This window comes from Orycteropus afer, unplaced genomic scaffold, assembly GCF_000298275.1.
Source record: "Orycteropus afer afer isolate SDZICR_OR568_19922 unplaced genomic scaffold, OryAfe1.0 scaffold00162, whole genome shotgun sequence".
Taxonomy (NCBI): domain Eukaryota; kingdom Metazoa; phylum Chordata; class Mammalia; order Tubulidentata; family Orycteropodidae; genus Orycteropus; species Orycteropus afer.
Genome location: NW_006921749.1, coordinates 3,069,613 through 3,091,152, shown reverse-complemented (window position 1 = coordinate 3,091,152; position 21,540 = coordinate 3,069,613). Strand labels below are relative to the sequence as shown.

General features: G+C 38.5%; 1 protein-coding gene across 1 annotated transcript in view; it reads right to left on the bottom strand.

Annotated features, from left to right (window-relative positions):
- Positions 1-6,560: 6,560 nt before the first annotated feature.
- The window catches only part of SPATA5 (spermatogenesis associated 5), a 594,939-nt gene continuing 579,959 nt past the window's right edge, over positions 6,561-21,540 (bottom strand). The window contains exon 16 of the mRNA XM_042781734.1: positions 6,561-6,737. Within this exon, the coding sequence (XP_042637668.1) occupies positions 6,561-6,737 (177 nt within the window). The remainder of the gene's footprint in view (positions 6,738-21,540) is intronic.

The window sequence follows — 21,540 nt, the reverse complement described above, 5'->3', positions numbered from 1 at the left end:
CTGTAAGGGCCAAGCAGAAGAAGCGTAATCCTTGTAAAAAATAGGTGCCAGCGACACTCTTGTATTTATCTGTTCTTTTTAGTCAGTCACTTAATAAATAAATAAATAAATAAATCTGTACATTTTAACATAAAATAAATTATGATGAACCAAAAACAAAAGTTATCATGAAATACTTAGGCATTCTTGAGTATTCCATCTGGTGAGGTTCATGTGTATAGCTGCCATTATTGTTGTTGAAAAAAGGTATTTGCAATGGTTAAGTCATTGGTCTTGTAAAATTCTATCATGCAGTCTTCAAATACTGATCCTGGTTTCCCACTTCTGCATTCTAATCACCAGTAATTACTAATGCATCTTGATTGCATGTTTGATCAATTGTGAACTGCAGATGTTGGTTAAAAAAAATCATCAATTTCTTCATCTTTGACATTAATGTTAGTATGTCAATTAATTGTCATGTTAAGCAGTCTTACTTGTAGGTGTATAGATCTTACCCTGTCACTTACAGTGTTGAACTTCAGGATAAGTCTTGAAATGTTCTTTTTGACAATGTATGAGATGTCATTCCTCTTAAATTTGTCATTCCTGGCATATAGTAAATGACATGATTGTCTGATTCAAAATAACCAACGAGTCCATTTCAGCTCACTAATGCCTAGGATATTGATCTTTAATTCCATTCTATTTTTTACAATTTTCCCAGATTTATAATTTGTACCTTCCATGTTTTGATTACTAATGGATGTTTGCAGCTGTTTCTTCTCATTTTGAGTCATGCCCCATCAGCAATTGAAGGTTCCAAAAGCTTTACTCCATCTATATCATTAAGGTCAACTCTACTTTGAGGAGGCAGCTCTTCTTCATCAACATTTTGAGGGCCTTCCTACCTGAGGGGCTTTCTTCCAGTGCCGTATCAGACCATGTTTCCCTGCTATTTATAAGATCTTAAGTGGACATTTTTTTCAGAAGTTGATCCCCAGGTTATCCCTCCTACTCATTCTTTGTCTGGAAACTCTGCTGAAGCCTGTGCACCACGGCTAATCTTGGTGGCATTTGAAATACAGGCGGGATAGTTTCCAGCAGCACAGCAACATGCAAGCCACCACAGTATGACACACTGACAGATGATGGTAACTATAAATGTGGATCGCACTGAATCAAATATACAGGAATCAAAACAGACTACATCTGTGGAAAGAGACAACGGGGAAGCTCAACATCAGTTAGCGCAAGGCCAGGGGCTGACTGCAGAACAAGTCCATGAGAGCCAAAAGATGACTTTGACTATATACCCTACTTGAATTTAGAGACCAACTCAAGAAGATTTGATGCACTGAACACTAATGACCAAAGACCAGATGAGTTGTGAAATGACATCAAGGACATCAGACATGAAGAAAGCAAAAGGTCATTCAAAAGACAGGAAAGAAAGAAAAGACCAAAATGGACATCAGAAGACAGTTTGAAATTTGGTCTTGAATGTAGAGTACCAAAACCAAACCCACTGCTGTAGAATCACATCCTACTCATAGCAACCCCTCCTTGGGTTTCCGAGGTGGTATGACTACAGAAGTAGATTGCCCAACCATCCTTCCAAGGAGTGGCTGGTAGGTGTGAACTGCCAGCCTTCTGGTTAGCAGTCACATGCCTCAGGCACTACACTGAAATGAAGAAATAATGAAGAAAAGAGCTGAACAGAAAATTTCAAAGGGCAGCTCAAGAAGACAAAGAAAAGTATTATTATAATGAAACATGCAAAGACCTGGAGGTAGAAAACCAGAAGAAAAGGAACATGCTTGGCATTTCTCAAACTGAAAGAACTGAAAAACAGATTCAAGCCTGGAGTTGCACTATTGAAACATTCTATGGAGAAAACATTAAGCAATGCAGGAACCATCAAAAGAAGATGGAAGGAATACCAGATTCACTGTACCAAAATAAACTAGTCACCATTCAATCATTTTTGGAGGTAGCATATGATCAAGAACCAATGGTATTGAAGGAAGTCCATGTTGCACTGGTGCTGGTGAAAAATAAATCACCAGGAATTGATAGGATACCAAATGAGATGTTTCAAAACATGGATGCAATGCTGGAAGAGTTCACTTGCCTATGCCAAGAAACTTGGAAGCAACTGACTGGAAGAGATTCATATTTGTGTCCATTCCAGAGAATGGTGATCCAACAGTACGCAGAAATTATTGAACAGTACCATTAATATCACATGCAAGTAAAATTTTGCCGAAGATCATTCAAAAACAATTGCAGCTGTATATCAACAAAAAAATTACAGAAATTCAAGCTGGATTCAGAAGAGGATGTGGAATGAGGAACCTCATTGCTGATGTTGGATCTTGGCTGAAAGCAGAGAATACTAGAGAGATGTTTACCTGTGTTCTATTGACTATGCAAAGGCTTTTGACAGTGTTGATCATAACAAATCATGGATAACACTGCAAAGAATGGGAACTCTGGAACACTTAATTGTGCTCATGTGGAACCTGTACACAGACCAAAACAGAACAAAGGGATACTACATGGTTTAAAATCAGGAAAGGTATGCATCAGGTTGTATACTTTCATCATACTTACAAAATCTGTATGCAGAACAAATAATCTCAAAATCTGGACTATATGAAGAACGCAGCAACAGGATTGGAGGAAGACTCATTAACAACCTGCAATATATGGATGAAAAAAGCTTGCTTGCTGAAAGTGAAGAGTACCGGATGCATTTACTGATGAAGATGAAAGGTTGGAGCCTTCAGTACGAATTACATCTCAATATAAAGAAAAAAATCCTCACAACTGGACCAATAAGCAATATCATAATAAATGGGGAAGAGATTGAAGCTTTCAAGCATTTCATTTTACTTGGATCCACAATCAACCCACATAGAAGAGCAGTCACAAAATCATATGACATTTTGCATTGGGCAAATCTGCTGCAAAAGACCTCTTTGAAGTGTTAAAAAAACCAAAGATGTCACTTTGAGGAATAAGGTGCCCCTGATGCAAGCCATGGTATTTTCAATTGCCTTCTATCCAAGAGAAAGCTGGACAATGAATAAAATATTGAAGAAGAATTGAACTATGGTGTTGAAGAATACTGAATATACCATGGACTGCCAGAAGAACAAACAAATGTGTCTGGGAAAAAGTATACCCAGAATGCTCCTTAGAAGTGAGGATGGTTAAGACTTTGTCTCATGTACTTTGGGTATGTTTATCAGGACGGGCCAGTTCTTAGACAAAGGATATCATGCTTGGAAAAGTAGAGGGTCAGTGAAAAAGAGAAAGACCCTCAATGAGACAGACTGACACAGCCCTCCTTGGGTTTCCGAGGCAGTATCACTACGGAAGTAGATTGCCCCATCTTCCTTCCGAGGAGTGGCTGGTGGGTTTGAACCACCAGCCTTCTGGTTAGCAGTCAATTGCCTTAGGCACTACGCTACCAGAGCTCCCCCAGTTTATGATATAGAACATTACTGATACAACAGAAGCATCCCAATTTTCCTCCCTTGAGAAAATTATTCCTAGTAGTTGGTGTTTTTCATTTCCAGCCATGTAGTCTTGTACTACACCTGTTCCCATAAAAACATATTATTTTGCATGCTTTAAAATTTATATAAATACAGCTTTCTTCAGAAAACTTTTTTTCTTTTGTTTTTGAGATTTGTGCCTATTTCACCTGAAGTTCTAATTATTTTTTACTGCCATAAATACTCCATTGTATAACTATTCTATATTACTACACTCTCCTATTGACAGATATTTAGATAGTTTGCAGTTTCCTACTATTTAAAAATAAGGGTACTATGAATTTGTAAGGAGTTCTGGTGGTACAGTGATAAGGCACTTGACTGGTAACTGGAAGGTCAGCAATTCAAATCCACCAGCTGCTCTGCAGAAGGAAGATGGGGTGATCTACTTTCATAAAGATTTACAATCTTGGAAACCCAAATGGGGGTCTCTCTGAGTCAGAAATGACTAAATGGTAGTGATTTTTTTTTTTTTTTTTTTAATGAACTTTGTTGTTCTTTTCTCACTATACACGTGAGAGTTGCTGTGAAATATACAGGTAGTCCCTGGCTTAAGACATATTTGAGTTGCAATGAACCACTGACAACTGTACATTAAAATTTTTTTTTATGTATCTTATCTTTAGTAATATGTCCTATGTACAATGTTGCAGGGCATAATTTGCTGATGCTATCATTCTCACTAAGAGGTGTAGTTGATGCCTGGTTTCATGGCATTCAAAGACAGAATTGTAGCAGTAATAAAAAGCAATAATGATGAAAACTAAAAAATGAGATATTTGACTTAGGTCAGAAGTGACTTATGATGAAGTATTTGGAATGAAACCCTGTTGTATGTTAGGGAGTACCTGTATACTGAGAACTGTTGGATTATTAAAAAAAAGAAAAAAATTAGGGTCTTCAATATTACTAGATATGCTAATTGCTTTCTGAAGCCGTGGTACCAATTTATGTTTCCACCAGCACTGTGTGAGTGGCTCACTGCTTCACATCCTTTGGAATTCTGAGTTTTTTGTAAGCAGGGCTTTAGATGTTAGGATCCACTGTGGCTGGAGTTGAGGATATATCGCTCCAACTACTGCAGCTTCCAGTCACCCCCCAAGGATACTTCTAGCTTGGAAGGAAAGTCCATGGTTAGAATTCTCAGAAGGGCCATTTTTTTTCCCACTTAAATCTGATGTGCAGGCCAAGTCAGAAAGTTCCTTATCATTTTCCCATCCAGTGGATTTCTGTTCTTGTCTACTTTACACTGATGGTGTTGGTCTTTAAAGATCTAGTCATTATGTGTGAGACTGTTATAATTTCATTTGGCACAAGAGGTGCAAGCGCTGAGTGGCCATTACCATCTAAACTCTTTGCTAATCGAGATTGCTATCCTCTGCCCTACTACCCAGTCCCTAGCCTGAGAGCCTCAGTATCCATTCAAACTTACTGTCCCGGTTTTATTTTACTAAGGATGAGCTTTCTTTTATTTTCTTGTTTTGGCCTTTGGGGGTAAAATTTCTCGTGCCCTCAGCAATGCATTTATATAGAAATTAAGGTCTTCTCTTCATGATTTTATCACTAATAACCAAAGGGAAAATGGAGAATGTGGAAGTACTTCTATTCCCATGCTCTATCTGTTTCCATGTGTTAGCCTTATTTTCTAAATCGGCAGTGTCCAATATAGCTTTTTTCCTGTGATGGAAATATGCTGTAACCTGCTTTGTCCAAAACAATAGACACTTGCTCCATGTGGCTACTACTGAGCCTTTGAAATGTGGCTAACAAAACCGATGAACGGAGTTTTAAATTTTATTAATGAAATGTAAATTTAAGTATCCATATGTGACCAGTGTCTACTATATTGTACAGTACACATTCTTGGTCTGGGTGACTTTATGTAATGATAAACCAAAACTGTCTGGAAATTAATACCTTACAAATCTATTTCTGATAGTTAGAGGATGAAATAATTGAGTCATGACTTCAGAGTATCTGCCACTACAAAGTTACCTAGCCCATTATTTTGATGATCAAGTATTTCTCACCTGACTTGTTTTTCTGGGAATTTTCAAAGATTACAGTGACAGGTTTAAGGCACATTCCTTTCATTGACAGCCTGTGACTGGAAGTCAGGGAATCATTGTCCAACAGTGTTTTTCTCAGTGTTAAAGTGTCAAGAAATCCTAAAGACAAATAACGAAAAGCATAAATACACATATTTAGAATGTAACCTCAGACAAATGATTAGGAGTACAATTTGGCTTATCTTTGAACTGAAATGTTTAATGGTAACCTGAAAATGTGTACAGGTTAAAACACAAACAGTTCATATGATTTATTCATAGCATTTTCTGGGGGTAAAAAGAAAAAAAACAAGCCTACTGTTCTAGGTCCAGACTAGGCTTACATTTATAATTTTTCAAGCTTTCAAAAGATATTATTTGAAATAACTCTCAGTTCTTTTTCGTTGCCCTCAGTACAGGTTAAGAAGACTATAGCGAAAATGAAGTATGAATTATAATGAGAATAATAACATATCTGGAAACAAAGTTACGTAAGTCCGCCATTTCACTGGTTGGCCATCAAAAATAAAGACTTGTGAATATTCACCATACATCATCTACTTCTAATTTCCAATCGTTCCCATGTTATATTCTTATATAAAATCTATGTCCACAGGTTTTGCATTTAGGAAGGTACTGAAACGGATTCTGAAGTAAGAATAGTATTGCATGGGATGAATAAACTATCTCAAAGATATAAAGGCTAATGGTTTGTTTTTTAAAAAAACAGCACATATTTCCAGACAAAACTGATTCCAATTCATGTCCAGAGATATTTTCATTGTAACTCATATGATTTAAAACGTCCATAAGAACTACAGGCCCTCAACTCCAGTGAACATATTTCATACATCTTACCTATTAAGGAATTTTTTTGACACTCCCAAGATAAAATTAAAACAAAACAAAAAAGAAGTTTCCTCTAGAAAGGAAATTTTTGCATAATGAATACTGTATATACATTTTTTCAGAGAGTATGCAGCCCACTCTTTTCTTGATAATCTTCATAAAAACGTCTCAACGATTCAGGAATTCGAGGTGTCACAGTGTTCAGGGCTTGTATAAAATGCCTTTTCCTAATGCAGTTAGCGTGAATGCTTTCTTCCAGAGCCAGCAGGGCTGCCTCTCTACAAACAGCTATAATCTGCAACAAGAAAAAAAAATGAGGGTGGGGGTGGGTGGGGAATAAAATAATCAATACTCTTTTTAGAAACTTAATATCCCAAATATTCATTTGTGCTAACTTCTACAACACTAAGTGCATTGCTAAAATGTATCTGTGAGAGTCATTCCATTAAAAATTTCCAAAGGATGAAAAGCAATCACACACAGAACATCTTGTTCATTTATTCATTCCAAAACAATTTCTTGACTACAGTACTCAGACCTGTAGCTTCAAAAAGATGTATAGGATACAGCATTTTGTTCTTAAGTAGTTTATAATCTCAGAGGTGGAACAAATACGCACATACAAGTTTTAACACACGGCAACAAAGGAGGAATGTGTATGCCTGGTCTGGGGAGGCAGGAACCAAGTGATAAGGGAAGGCACCGGAGGGAGATACTCAGTTATGGAGTGAGGCCTGGCTCATCTGCACACCTTGTCAGAGCATAGAATTTCCACATTCCTTTCAACCTTTGATGTATCACCAACACGTGAAAGCATTTCTTTATGTGCATCTCTTAAGTCTTGGGAATATCAGATAGGGTTGTCTACGTTTATTTTGGAGAACTGCATTAAAACAGAGAAGTGAATTTTGTTTACTCAGTGAGGAAAGCTGAAAGAATTGAAAAGAATCTGGGGGGTGGGGCAGAGTGGCTGGCCAAGGGAGGGGGAGAGTAGGCGGTAAGAAAACGGAAGGGGATGAAGGTTCAAGTCTCAAATCCTGAAATGTGTTTCTAAGCTCTCTGGACTTCAGACAGCGGAAGCAGGCTGATGCCAGTGTCATTCTAAAGACACATTACTGTGGTGAAAAGAGCTTGTGGGATGAAAAGAGATATTGTGATTTTCAGGGCAACAGGGAAAACAGTGATTGATATTGACTGCGCCCTTATATCTGTAAATGAAAGGGCCAGCTGAAACACATTTGTCCAGCCATTCAGCATATTTTCTCTGTTTGTTCACTTACTGAAAAGAGTTCCTCTGCTTATGCTGGGCTAATGGCTGCCAAAGCAGTTTAGTAGCTTTTTAGAGGATTTAGCAGCATGTTTAGGGAGCTTTCAAAAAAACATGCATAGATTTAGATGGCTTTGTCAAATTACGACAATGTAACTATTTTAGTTCTGTGCTCCCTTAATGAGCAATGAAGTTAACTATAGTGGTTAGGCATATCAATGGTTTTCAGAAAAGAAAGTGGTTACTAAGTTGTTGATGGCAAAAACAAAACTTCTCAGGATTAGTTAAAATCATATTATCACATATTCTGGTACAAAAATAGTTATTTTGAAAATAATGTGATAATTAATAAAAATAGTAAAAGCCTGTGAAATGCCCATCATCGTAAACTGGCTAACCAATGGTTTTACTGTGTTCCACGGGGTCCTGGGGACTTCGTAGAAGAGGTGAAAGGACCAACTGGGGAGACCTCTCCACCCCCATCTGAGCAGCATTTCTTTAATCTGTGAAAGGATTTGAAGAAATGGCTGTAAGGCTACAAAGTTGAAGAACCATTGGAAGAGGCAAAGAGAAGTCAATTTTCTGCTGGTCTGTGGAGTTTTCTCTAAGACAGTACAGGGAATAATTCCTTCTTGTGACTTCCTCCTAAAGCTAAGGACAGTAGTCACTGCTCCTGTGCAATGCCTTCTCTTGCATACTTCATAGCTGAGACTTATCTCCAAAAATCAGTCATTGAAAACCCTGTGGAGCAGAGTTCTACTGTGACATAGATGGGGTTGTCATGAGTCAGCAGTTGACTTGATGGCACTGGTTTAATAGTTACACAGTTACTTTTTCATCAATCAAAATTCACTGAATAGCTGTGCTGTGCAATAACTACGAGAAGCCAGGGGGAGGTTCCAGAGATGTGTGAGAGATGGTATCTATCCTCTGGTGCTTACAAACCAGTAGGGGATGGACATGAATGAACTGCAATGTATTATAGTGCTAGAAGTACTGTCAGAGAGGCAAAAGGAAAGTGCTTCAGGTATGGTGAGAAGGGAACAGTTACTGCTGGCTGAGGAAAGGCTTCTATAAACCAAAGTGTGAAGGACAGAATTTAGCTATGCCTGGTGGCTTAGTGACTAAGGCATTTGACTGCTAACCAGAAGCCTGGTGGTTTAAACCCACCAGCCACTCCTCGGAAGGAAGGTCGGGCAATCTACTTCCGTAGTGATACTGCCTCGGAAACCCAAGGAGGGGTCGCTTTAAGTTGGATCTAACTCGATGGCAGTGAGTTGGCTGGTGGTTTACATGAAGGAAAATGGTATCCTGAGTAGAAGGAATAAAGTAAACCAAAACACAGCAAGGTGGCAATAAAGGGATCAAGGAATACACTGAATTAGCCTTAGTAGCCAAAATGAAGAATTGAAAAAAAAATAAAGCGTAATCCTCCTATCAAAATATCACTAAAAATAATGATAGAGTTTTCAGAAGTCACATGGCCACAATGACAGTCATCTCTAAAGCTCTAAACCAAAGGAGTTGACTCATAAGTACCTGACAGAATATTAACTGCTAAAAGTCCCTTTGTCTTTATTTTATCCTCATGAAAGAGCTTCTTGGTAGAAATTCCAAAAGGAAAAGTATTAATTGGATTATTGGTTTTTCTCCCCTGGTCCATATAAAAAATGTAGGTCTTGGTGGTGCAGTGGTTAAGCATTCAACTGCTAACTAAAAGGTCGGTAGTTTGAATCCACCAGCTGTTCTGTGGGAGAAAGACATGACAGTCTGCTTCTATAAAATTCACAACCTTGGAAATCCTATGGGGCGGTTCAACTCTATCTTATAGGGTCACTATGGGTCAGAATTGACTTGATGGCAATGGGTTTGGTTCATTTTTCTTTGAAAATGATAGGACATCTATTTCATGATGGCTGGTTTTTATTTTCTCTGAGAATCGCATACTTTGGCATGAGCTCCAAGATAAGACGATCTAAATGCTCCCCAAGAAAAGTGTGACTTTCTTGCTCAAAAATCCGCATCGGCTCTCATGGTCAGTGTCAGTGTTTTTTCTTGGGATATTAGTGTCAATTCACTGGAAGACGTATTGCAAGGTCAAAGATGTTTTAGGAAAACAGTGTGCATACTCTATTCTCCACAATGTACTGTAGATTTTAAAGATTTTCTTAAGCCAATCAACGAAGATCTGTTTAATTTGTTAAATCACAGAATTCTCTCTTTCCCCATTCCTTGACAGAATACCTATAAACGGCTAAGTGTAGGGTTACTACTGATCCTCAGCACACATTTTGGGAGATGCTAACCCACACCAAACAACTCATTCAATGCCCTGCACAACATGGGAACTGACTGTCTGTCTTAAAATCTTTTTTGCTCTCCCCTATTTTAGAATAGAGAGAAAAGAGAAGGGCAAGGACAGGAACATAAGGAATAGGCACATTTAAGGGCTGAGAAGAGGGAGAGAGGTTGAACAGGAGGAGAGGATCTGAGAAACAGGAAGAGGATCAGGCTGTGTAATGGAGGCACAAGGCAGCAATGCTTGCAGCAGTCACAGCACCTATATGTACTCGGTACACATAAACAGTCAGCATACATCTGCTGAATTAAACTGAATAGTTCCTTAACTGTGAACAAGTTTTCAAAGTGTATGTTATGTACATTTTTTCCACATTTGGCCAATATCATGAAGTATTTTTTACTTAAGTTTGATATGATCTAGACTGTGTAAATTATACTTAAGTTTTTGGAATGATGAGAAAATAACAAAAATTATGTAACACTGTGATGTATGTTTATCTTAAGTAATATTTTCGGTATAGGGTATTATATTGAATAAACTTCTTTCCCTAGAAATAATATAAATTAGAAATTCTAGCAAGAATATACTCTATTTGTGTTATTTTTGAGGAATGTTCCCTCCCTCAGGTATCAAAATTTGTTATATGGGGGAAGGGCTTTTCGGCTGTGTTGTCATGGAAAAAACTGCCCTGAAATTGAGAAAGATCCCAAAAAACTTACAGATAATGCAGCAATAAACATTGGTTTGGAGCACTGAAATGGAAGCTGTGTTAAAAAATAATTAATAATAATAATAATGGTGCAAATAGTGATCTACTGTCTCACTTGAAAGTAATCTGGGATCAAGTAGTTGAGGGATTTTCCTTTCTCTGTTAAGCTTTAGAAGGTGAGGTCTTTTTAGATTAATTTGCCAACGCATCTCTCTATCTGGGAATATATGGTACAGAAACACGACAATGACGATGGCACAGGACTGGGCAACATTTCATTCAGGGCTGACTCAATGGCAACTAATAACAGAAAATGGGGAAGACGGGTCTTCAATTTAAACTAGTTATAATTTATAAAGTTTGCAAGAAAACCTAATAAGATGAGTGTATGTGCGCACATATGTGTGTGCACGCATGCTTGTGAGCATGCACACAGACATACACACACAGACACAGGGACCATCAATGCTGGCCACTCTGATGGCCATCACATTTGAAACCAGATGGAGCCTGGGACTGTCTCAATGATAATGAATTCAGCTGAATTTTTCCCAGGAGGCCACAGAAGAATCTCACTGAGAAGATGTGTAGAAGAATAGACGAATTTGAATCACAGACTGTCTGGAATGTTAAACTAACCTGTTTAGAAAGAAAACTCTTGGCTACTTGAGCTCCTTAACTTCTTTGGCAAAATGGAATTTGGAAGCTTTTCCCTAATCCCTTCACCATCTTGTTTTCTTCCTTCATAGGCTGCAAACTCTATCATTTAAAAGAGTTATTAGCCAACTATCAGCAAGGTTGCTTTTGCCATTAGGCTGTAAAAGCAAAATGTTTTGCCTGGTTCTGTAAAGCTCAGAATGTGTATTTTGTGTGCTTATTCAATTTTGACTAAAAATCAGATACCCAAGGTTTTAGAATATATATATGCTGCTTGCTGTAAAGGTAAAAATATTTTATGTTTGGGGAAATGAGAAAGAGAGATGAAAGGCTAGCAGAGTGGGCCTAAGATGTCAACTCTCAGAACTATACCAAGACGTGTTATCATTTTGGTGAGCTGGACACCCATTTATTTGATACTAACATGTCACAAATTCTTTCCCGATTCGTTTAGCATTAATAATATATTTGACTATCAGATATCTGACAAATATCGTGAAACAATAAGGAAGAACATTCTCTGAAAGATTTAGACATATTTGAGATGAGTTAAGAAGCAAAAGGAAAATATCTTTGATGAAAATGCTTAGAAATTCCCAGGTAACTAAGGGGAGCAAGTGGGAAGAGAGCTGTTACACTGTGGGGAATTGCAGTCAGTGTCATGAAACAAAATGTATACGAACTGTTGTATGGAAAATGAATTTGCTCTGTAAATTTTCACCCAAATCCCAATAAAAATGAAAAAAAAAAAAAGTTTAGAAATTCTCAAAACAAAGTCACTGAATAGTAAGTAAATGTTTTCAAGTCCTGGAAAAAAGTAACTTGGCAAGGAAAGCAAAAGGAAATATGAGTGTGAATTTTCATGCTATGCTCGCTCTCTGAAAAAGCAGTTCCTTCGGAACAACAATATAGCAATAACTGGATTATGTGAGACAACTCCACTTGTGAGGAGTGTGGGGAAGCAACTCCCCATGATGAGAAGGCTCTTGACCATTGAACCTTAGGAAATCTAATTACCTCACTTTTAAATGCAAAAGGGCAAAAGAGGCAATTGTGCGGAATTCTGAATGCCATGAAGAATAAGAACAATGTCTTACTTCACTGTGGAAAAAATGAAACCTCTTATACATAGCCTACGGTTCTTTCCCTGAATCCATGAGACAAGAAGAGTTGAAACAGGTGGCTCAGCTTAGTAAAACAGAAACAGACATATTATGAAAATTAAAACCAACACGGATTCTAAGCAGGCAGTAATAATTTCTAAAAATGATGTGATTAAAGTATAACAGTTAAGGCAAAGAATGTTTACAAAAAACTGATCAATAGGAAGGAAAGTCTGGAAATGTCAGGCACCATTTTTGGTATTCATCCCTCCTATGCTCTAAACTCTCCTTTGTTCATTTCTATTTTGTAAAGCACTACCTTCTTTCCTGGTGCCCAACAGGAAATGTAAGACAATTACTACCATTTCTAGGTAAGGCCTGAGTAGTATCTGAATTTCCTTGCTATATCCTGTAAATAGATTACAATGACAACAGGAAAATATACCAGCAAGTGGCATGTAAGATTGGGAAGAAAGGGTGCTACAGGACAAGTAGCCTCTAGAGCAAGGGATCTAACAGCTGCTCACTTTTAATAAACCAAAAAAACCCCATTACCATCGAGTTGATTCTGACTTAGCAACCTTTTAGGACAGAGCAGAAGTGCCCCATAGGGTTTCCCAGGCTGCAAATCTTTACAAAAGCAGATTGTCTCACCATCCTCCTGAATAGTGGTTGGTGGGTTTGAACCCCAATCTGCTGGTTAGCATTTGAATGCTTTAACCACTATGCCAGCAGAGCTCCTCTCACTTTCAATAACAAACACAAACAAAAGAGAGCTCTGGTGGCCTAATGTCTAAGGCTAACCCGAAGACTGGAGGTTCAAACCCACAAGCCACTCCTGGGAAGAAGATTGAGCAATCAATCTATTTCTGTACAGATACTGCCTTGGAAACCCAAGTTTCAGAATCAAGGGCTGATGAAAACTGAGCTTAGCCCTTACCACTGAGTTACTAACTACCTCTCAAAGATTATTTATTATTAAAGGTGGAATGGTAACAAATAAGTTCTGAAGATGGCATAAACAACTAGCTGAAGTCCTGCTTGGCTCCTGTCCCTGCTGGAGGCACAATGCACACTGAGATCTGTGGAGAAGATGAAGTCAGCAATTTTAAATGTGCCAGAAAAGGAAGCTTATTTATTTGTTTAAGCTTCTTTATGACCTTACATGATTAGGGAAAGTGGCTCGTTGGTAGCTAAATTCACATACCTAGTTTAACCAGCGCATGGCCGGGCTAATTCGTAAGAAAACTGGAACTGCTTCTTAGATACTGTAATTTAAGAGTAGAAAGGTAAGCCATGAAGCTACTTCTTGCGTGAGTGAGTGAACTACACAGTACAGAACAGAGTGTTTGGAGAGACTAAGCTGGAGAAGAGAGAAGCAATCAAACCCTTCTCATGGAATCCAGGCAGAGGCGGTCATGCTCTCTCCGGGGCTCCGAAAGGCAGCCTGGCTGCTGCTCCTGCTGTTTGGCATGAAGCAAGCCCGCCTTCCAGAGAGGCCCAAATGTGCTTTTCAGCTTCTTTGTATTTCAAGTGTACTAAATAGCTTTAAAGAATCCACCAAAAGAAATGGGTTTCAGAGCTTAAAAAAGTCTTAGGTATTTTCAAGAAAGTGGTTTTGTTGAAAGCATCTTCTGTCTGGAACACCTGTGACCTGTTGAGCTTAATTGGGCTGCAGCTGGCGCTGATTGTGCGCGCAGCCGCTGGAGGGCCGGGGTGCGGACATTGTGTTCAATCCTCGCCCCCGCCCCCTCGCTTTTCTTTTCACTTTCACAGCACTGCGACCTCCTTCTCCTATGCGTCTGAGGGATTAGGAATCTAGTAGAGAGTGGTTTCCCGCTGTTTGCGAATAGTAGGCACAGAGGTGCTTCAAGGATGAAGCTACCTGAGAGATTATGTGCTCATGTGGACGCGGCGGGCCCATTCTCCCCGGTCCCATTGAGATAGACTGAAAGGTGGCTGAATGGCCGGCCTTGAAAGATGGGGACTGAAGAGAGCACAGCAGGCTCCTGGCCGCAGGGCGGCTGCTGGAAGTCACACTGTCACAGGCACAAACAGCGAGTGGTGCCCCAAACTGCCAAGAAAGCAGCCCTGAGAGTAAGCCAGGACTGGAGAAGGGAATTCAAAGTGCAAGCAAATGGCACTTACTTCAAGTCCTTTAAAATGCCACTTCACCCAATGAAAAACTTTTAAGTGGTAAGGGCAGAAATGAGAATTTGGAAGGACAGATTTCAGATTTAAAGAATTACATAACTATTGTGCTTGGCCCAAATTCCCTTGGATTGTCAGCAAAATAAGCTTTATAATAATTAATCCATCTGGGGTTATGTTAAGGTCATACTATGTAGAATACCATTCACATTTTTGAATCAAAAGGAAATGAAAATTTCTGTAAAGACACAATCATAGCCTAATGACATTAGAGAAAGGGAAAAACCTTGGTTGCTTAATTTTGGTTATTTCAAGTTATTTTCAAGCCTTTAAAAATACAGCTGAAGTATAGTAGATTTAGTGTACAACCTATTATAATTTGCCTAGAGAAGCCAATAATAGTTTTTGCTTTTTTTAAAATTTACAAGTGAATTGAGTATTCCATAGAGCTTTGTGGCTGAAAGAACTTGCATTTCAAATGTCCCTGCATATCGTTTCTATGGTGCTCTGCACCTGTGGGAATTTTACATGCTCCTAACTTGATTGAGGGAGCTCTGGTGGCAGAGTGCCTAAAGCATTTGACTGCTAACCAGAAGGCTGGCAGTTCAAACCCACCAGCCACTCCTTGGAAGGAAGACTGGCAATCTACTTCTGTAGTGATACTGCCTCAAAAACCCAAGGAGAGGTTGGATTCGACCTGATGGCAGTGAATTTTTTTTTTTTTTTGGTACAGTGGCAGGGATGGAGGGGGATAAGAGGACAAACATATTGGGAGTCCCCTTTACACCCATTTTTTTCAAGAATTCTTTACTGACCACCTACAAGATTGTTGTTGTTGTTGTTATGTGCCGTCGAGGCGGCCCCGACTCATAGCGACCCCTCCTTGGGTTTCCGAGGCAGTATCACTACGGAAGTAGGATTGCCCAACCTTCCTTCCGAGGCATTGGAAAATACAGCAGGGATGAAAATAAAGTCCCACTTTTATGGAACAAGGTGTGTCAAGTACTGGCCTATGGATTTCATTGTCAAGCTTTGGTATAAATGTTTCCACTGGAATCCATTCCTTGAGGCAACTTCGTTACCGCCCCATGATTCATTGCTTTAGGATCACTGTTTCATGGTCTCAGAACGGCTTATAGTATTCGTCATTATCACAGTTGGCAGTGTACAGAATGATTTGTGCTAAATGTCTATCTCCATCACTAGACTAGAAGCTCCATGAATGCCCTCCAAGCTTATTCCTGCTCAATTCCCCACACATGCCACATTAGCATATTGCTTGACCCACCGATCACCATCTGTGGGAGTCTACAAAAAAGTCTTCTGCACAGAGGCACAGTCTTAGCATTTTTTTTTTTTGCATTCCCTTCTATCACCCTACCCCCCACCACGGCTGTGACAATTGTGGCCAAGATAATTTTCTACTATGGACTAAAAAAGCAAGACTGTCTCTGTCACAATGAGCCATAATAACTTGGGGTGTGTATTTGTGAGCCCTGATGAGGCTGATGACCAAGCTATGGACAGAAAATGGGTGGTGCCCTGGAAGAGGCATTATCCCTTGTGGGGGAAGCACCCACATATGGGAGAGCCTCAGTTTGTTGTACAGTAGTGGCTTATGTGTTGCTATGATGCTGGAAGCTATGCCACTGGTGTTTTAAACCCAACAAGGTCACCCATGACAGACTTTCTAGACTAAGCATATCCTCTAGACTAAGACAGATTTAGGAAAAAAGGTCTGGCAATGTGCTTCTGAAAATTAGTCAAAGAAAACCTTATGGATCACAAGTGAACATTGTTTGACTTGTTTGCTTTGAAAGAGAGATCAATTGCTACAGGAAGGCATCATGTGTGTTGAGGTAGAGGGCCAACAATGGCAAGAGAAACCCTTGGTGAGAAAGAGTCACATAAAAGATTGGCAGCATTGTGACTACAATGATGGATTCAAACCTGCTGGCCATTGTGAATTTGATGAAGGTTGGGGGTAACCTCTTGTTCTTTTATATATAAGGTAACCATGAGTCGGAGTTGACTACAACAATTAACAAGGTCCTAGTGAACAAACACTAATTATATACATTAGCTTAAGATGCTGAGCAAGAAGACAATATGATTATTATCTTACACTTATTTAATAGAGGGTATTTTCATTGACAGAGATATTCTTGAAAGAAAGAAAAAATTTTTTTCATATGCCTAAGGCTAACCAGAAGGCTGGCAGTTCAAACCCACCAACCACACCTCGGAAGGAAGGTTGGGCAATCTACTTCTATAGTGATACTGCCTCGGAAACCCAAGGAGGGGTCACTAGGAGTCAGGTCCGACTTGATGGCACATAACAAGAAGGAGGACAAAAATAAATAAAAATGAATTTACAGTATCTGAAAGCAAAACCATGATCATAAAATAAGATATTCTGAAAATATCTAATATATATACATACTTTCTCTATTTTTTATGGTAGAAAGATGGTTTCTGTTTTCTCTGACTGATAATAGTTTTGTTGGTTATGAGTCATTTGTTTAGAAGCTCACCTATTATTTTGTTTTAAAATAAAATAATAATAGTGACATTAACTTCTTTGTTCCATGAACTAGACATTATTTCAAGTGGCATTCCACCAGTTTTGTGTTTATTGACCATAAATTAAGGATTGTTAAGGATTTGTTAATATAATGAGGATTATCTGTCTATTGATTTCTGGATGGGTCCAAGAATGTACTGAAACTATATGAAAAATTTTATATGTATATTATTTTTCTAGAGAGAAGGTTAAAAGCTTTCATTAGATGCTAGAAAGGTTAAGAACTACCACTCTATAATAACTATATTTCAAACTTCCTTAAATGCTATAAGGAGCTTTGGTGGTGCAGTGCCTAAGGCATTTGCCTGCTAACAAGAAGGTTGGCAGTTCAAGTTTACCAGCCACTCTGTGGAAGGAAGATGGGGAAATCTACTTCCATAAAGATTTACCACCTTGGAAACCCAATGGGAGTCACTATGAGTCAGAATCAACTCAATGGCAGTGAGTTTGGTTGTTTGTTTTAAATCCTATGAATAGTTCAGAATAGTATCTCTTTTCCCCTTTCCAGATGACTTAGGCCAGAAAAAAGCTGGCTAGAACTATCACAGTTCAGGAGTACAGAAATTATAAAATGGGAGCTAATCATAATAGAGGAGAATGGCTTGATCTTTCTCAGAGCTTCTTGTCTCCTAGACAAATTCAGTAGGGTTCAAGCCCACCAGCCACTCCTCGGAAGGAAGATGGGGCAATCTACTTCCATAGGATTCTGCCTCGGAAACCCAAGGAGGGATCGCTATTAGTCGGGTCCGACTCGACGGCACATAGCAACAACAACAACAACATCCCTGGGTGTAACTAAATGATTATTTAGGCTTTACTGATACAAAGAGGAACCTAAAGACCAGAGCTCTGGCACAGTGGATGAGGCCAGAAAGTCAGTGGTTCAAACCCACCAGCTGCTTTGTGGGACAAAGATGACGCAGTCTGCTTCTATAAAGATTTATAACCTTGGAAACCATATAGGGCAGGTCTACTCTGACCTACAGGGCTGCTGTAAGTCAGAATTGACTTGAAGGCAGTGGGTTTACTTTGGAAGGACCTATATCCTATTTCATTTATTAACAAATTGAAAGAAAGAAAATCAAAAGCTAGGGTAAAAAGGCACTAAGGCTGCAAATTTAAGGAATACAAAACCCAAGTTCCCAAGATAGAATTTACAAGTTGCATATACTAAGTATGTGTAATTTTAATTAACTTATAAATTAATGTTTTAATTAAAATGCACCCAGATTTTGATGTTTGACAATAGCAGTACATACTGGGTATTTGGAAACTGAGGGAGTTGTTTCCTTTTATGGACATAATATGTTACTTTAAAGGAGACACACTTTGAGCTTTATTTCCTGTATGTCTACTAGAAAGGAAAGGGGAAATCTTTTATTTCACTGATTCTAAAGTCCTTCAGAAAGTTAATAGTGAAATCTAGCTCTTGCATTTTAACAATTACACACACACACACAATATAATTTAAATGAAGTTATGATGACTTGTAAAAGTGACCCAAAACAATAATTTTCATTACCAAAAAAAAAAAAAAAAATCCCCAAACTCACTACCATTGAGTGGATTCTGACTCATAGCAATCCCCCTGGGTTTCCAAGGTGGTAAATCTTTACAGAAGTAGATATTATGCCATCTTCCTGGAGGGTTTGAACTGCCAACCTTCTGGTTAGCAGTCAAATGTCTTAGACACTACAATACTAGAGTTCCCATTTTCATTACAGATACTCTTAATTCAACCAAAGTGGAGAATAGAGATGATTCAAGTTACCAAGACTGTAACAAAAATATGCATACACTTTCCTCTTCTGATCATTACGTTCATTATTTAATGGGCTATCAAACCTAAACATTTTTTCTTATGTACTATTAAGGGAGTTCTGGTGGCACAGTGGTTAAAGCATTTGGCTGCTGGCATTTGGTCGTTCAAACCCACCAGCCAGTCCATGAGGGAAAGATGAGGCAGTCTGCTTCTGTAAAAATGTACAGTTTTGGAAAAACCCTATGGGGTAGTTCTACTCTGTCCTTTAGGGTCACAATGAGTCAGAACTGACTCAATGCAGGAGGTTTGGTTTGGGTTTTGTTTACTTTTATGCAAAATTTTTTGCAAGAATTCTAATGAGAGAATAAGACTTTTGTTGAATTCAGCAATGGGAAAGGCCAGAAAGTCTCTCTCTAAAGAGAGATTGAAAACTGTCTACTTAGTAAAAGCTTAAAATAAAAACTATCATCAGAAAGATCTTAATAGCAGTCCATAGATATGAAAAAGGTTGTGGAAAAAGAAAGGTGGATGAAGCTACATGTCGATAGTGGACAAATCATATCATGGTTTTTCAAAAAGCTTAATTAAAAGAGGCCACTTGGTAACCCTGGTATAGTATCAGAAACCCAACTATTAGTATACTTGAAGAATTATAGTGATTTTTAAAACTGTAGATTATTTACCTACTTTTCAAAATCTGAAGCTGAAAAATTGAGTGATTTTGAATATATGTATTTACTAAATTTTAGGATTGTGTCAATATTATTTTAATCATCATCTTAAAGTACATGAACTTTCCTCAGATTTATAACCATCAAAAACGTATCATTGGAAACAGACCAGTAGACTTTTCTAACTGAACAGATATTCTCACATTGCTGTGAGTCAATTGAACACAGGGGGCAGAGGATTATAATAAAGCGGAAAGTATTGTGCAATCATAGTCCATGTATTCTCTATTATGAATGATACACAATACACAGAAAAGCACCCTATAATGTAAAGAGAATAAATAGTGAAGCAAATGCCACGAGTTTAGTCTCAAAGCTGTGCTTTTTTAATTTGCAGATCTAATCACTAACTTTAGATAGGCTGCACCTTGGTAAAGAGCACCTCCCTTTTACTATGCTGGCATCCAGTTGGAAATAAACCTAGACCACCTTTGACACAGTATGTTCGAGGCATATTTTATAATTTCAGGGAAGAATGTGACAGCTAACAGAAATTCTGAATTATTTTACAGGTCTGCCCCACTCCCACCCCTGTTCTCTTTAAAACAAACATACCTATATCCAGATCTATCTGTCTGTCTATCCACCTATCCATCCATCCACCCATCCACTCATTTGAAGATGCATATAAATTCACATAGTTTAGCAGGGATTATGAGGATGGCACAGGACTGGGCAGTGTTTCATTCTTTTGTACACAGAGTCATTATGAGTTGAAACTGACTTGACGGCACCTAACGACATAAATTCACAAGATGTGGCATTGGTTTGAGTACTGTATTAAACTGTGAATAACAATTTACCATCAGTTACTATAAAGCCCAGCATTCAATGTATCTTTTAAAATTAGTTAGGCTAAGATCCTATCACTCTGGCAGGAATCCAGCACAGCTATGCCTTTAACAAAAGAATTCTGTAATAAAACGAGATTTTACATGCTGAAATCAAATATTTTAAAATATCTTTCTGCCAATTGCTCATTTTAATAATATTTGTGGAATGTGAAACACACACACACACACACACACACACACAAATGTTCCCATGGAAGATTGGGTTAACCTCAGAATTATTACATTTTTCTATCAATCTTCTAATGAACACGTTTGATTTGTTTTCTTTAAGAAGAAACCCAAGTCCTGAAATGACTTAAGGTTATGCTTAATTGCTTACTTAAGGTTATCCTTAATTGCTGTAACAAATGTTACTGAGCTCAAGAGTCATTTTTGTACTACATTTGTGAAAGGTTCTGAGAAAGGTGGACTACTCTTTGCCTCAGGTTTTCTCCAAATATGTGCAATTAATTATGACAATTACCTATATTAGGGCTCTGTTGTTAGGGAGAGAGCTGTGGTGGCATAGTGCCTAAGGCATTTGACTGCTAATCAGAGGTTGGCAGTTCAAATCCACCAGCCATTCCTCAGAAGGAAGATGGGGCAATCTATTTTCCGTAGAGATACTGCCTCGGAAACCCACGGAGGGGTCGCTATGGGTCAGGATCAACTTGACAGCAGTGAGGGCCCCCCCCCCAAACTATTTATTTATTTATTTAATTATTGCTAGGGACAGAAACTCAATTTGAAACAAAAAGGGGAACTTATAAGGATACTATTGAGTCTAAGGGAGCTCTGGTAGCATAGTTCCTAAGGCATTCAACTGCTAACCAGAAAGCTGGCTGTTCAAACCCACCAGCCACTCCTTGGAAGAAAGATTGGGCAATCTACTTCCGTAGTGATACTGCCTCGGAAACCCAAAGAGGGATCACTATGAGCTAGATCTGACTCCACAGCAGTGAGTTTGTAGTTTTTTTTTTTGTTTTATTGAGTCTAGCG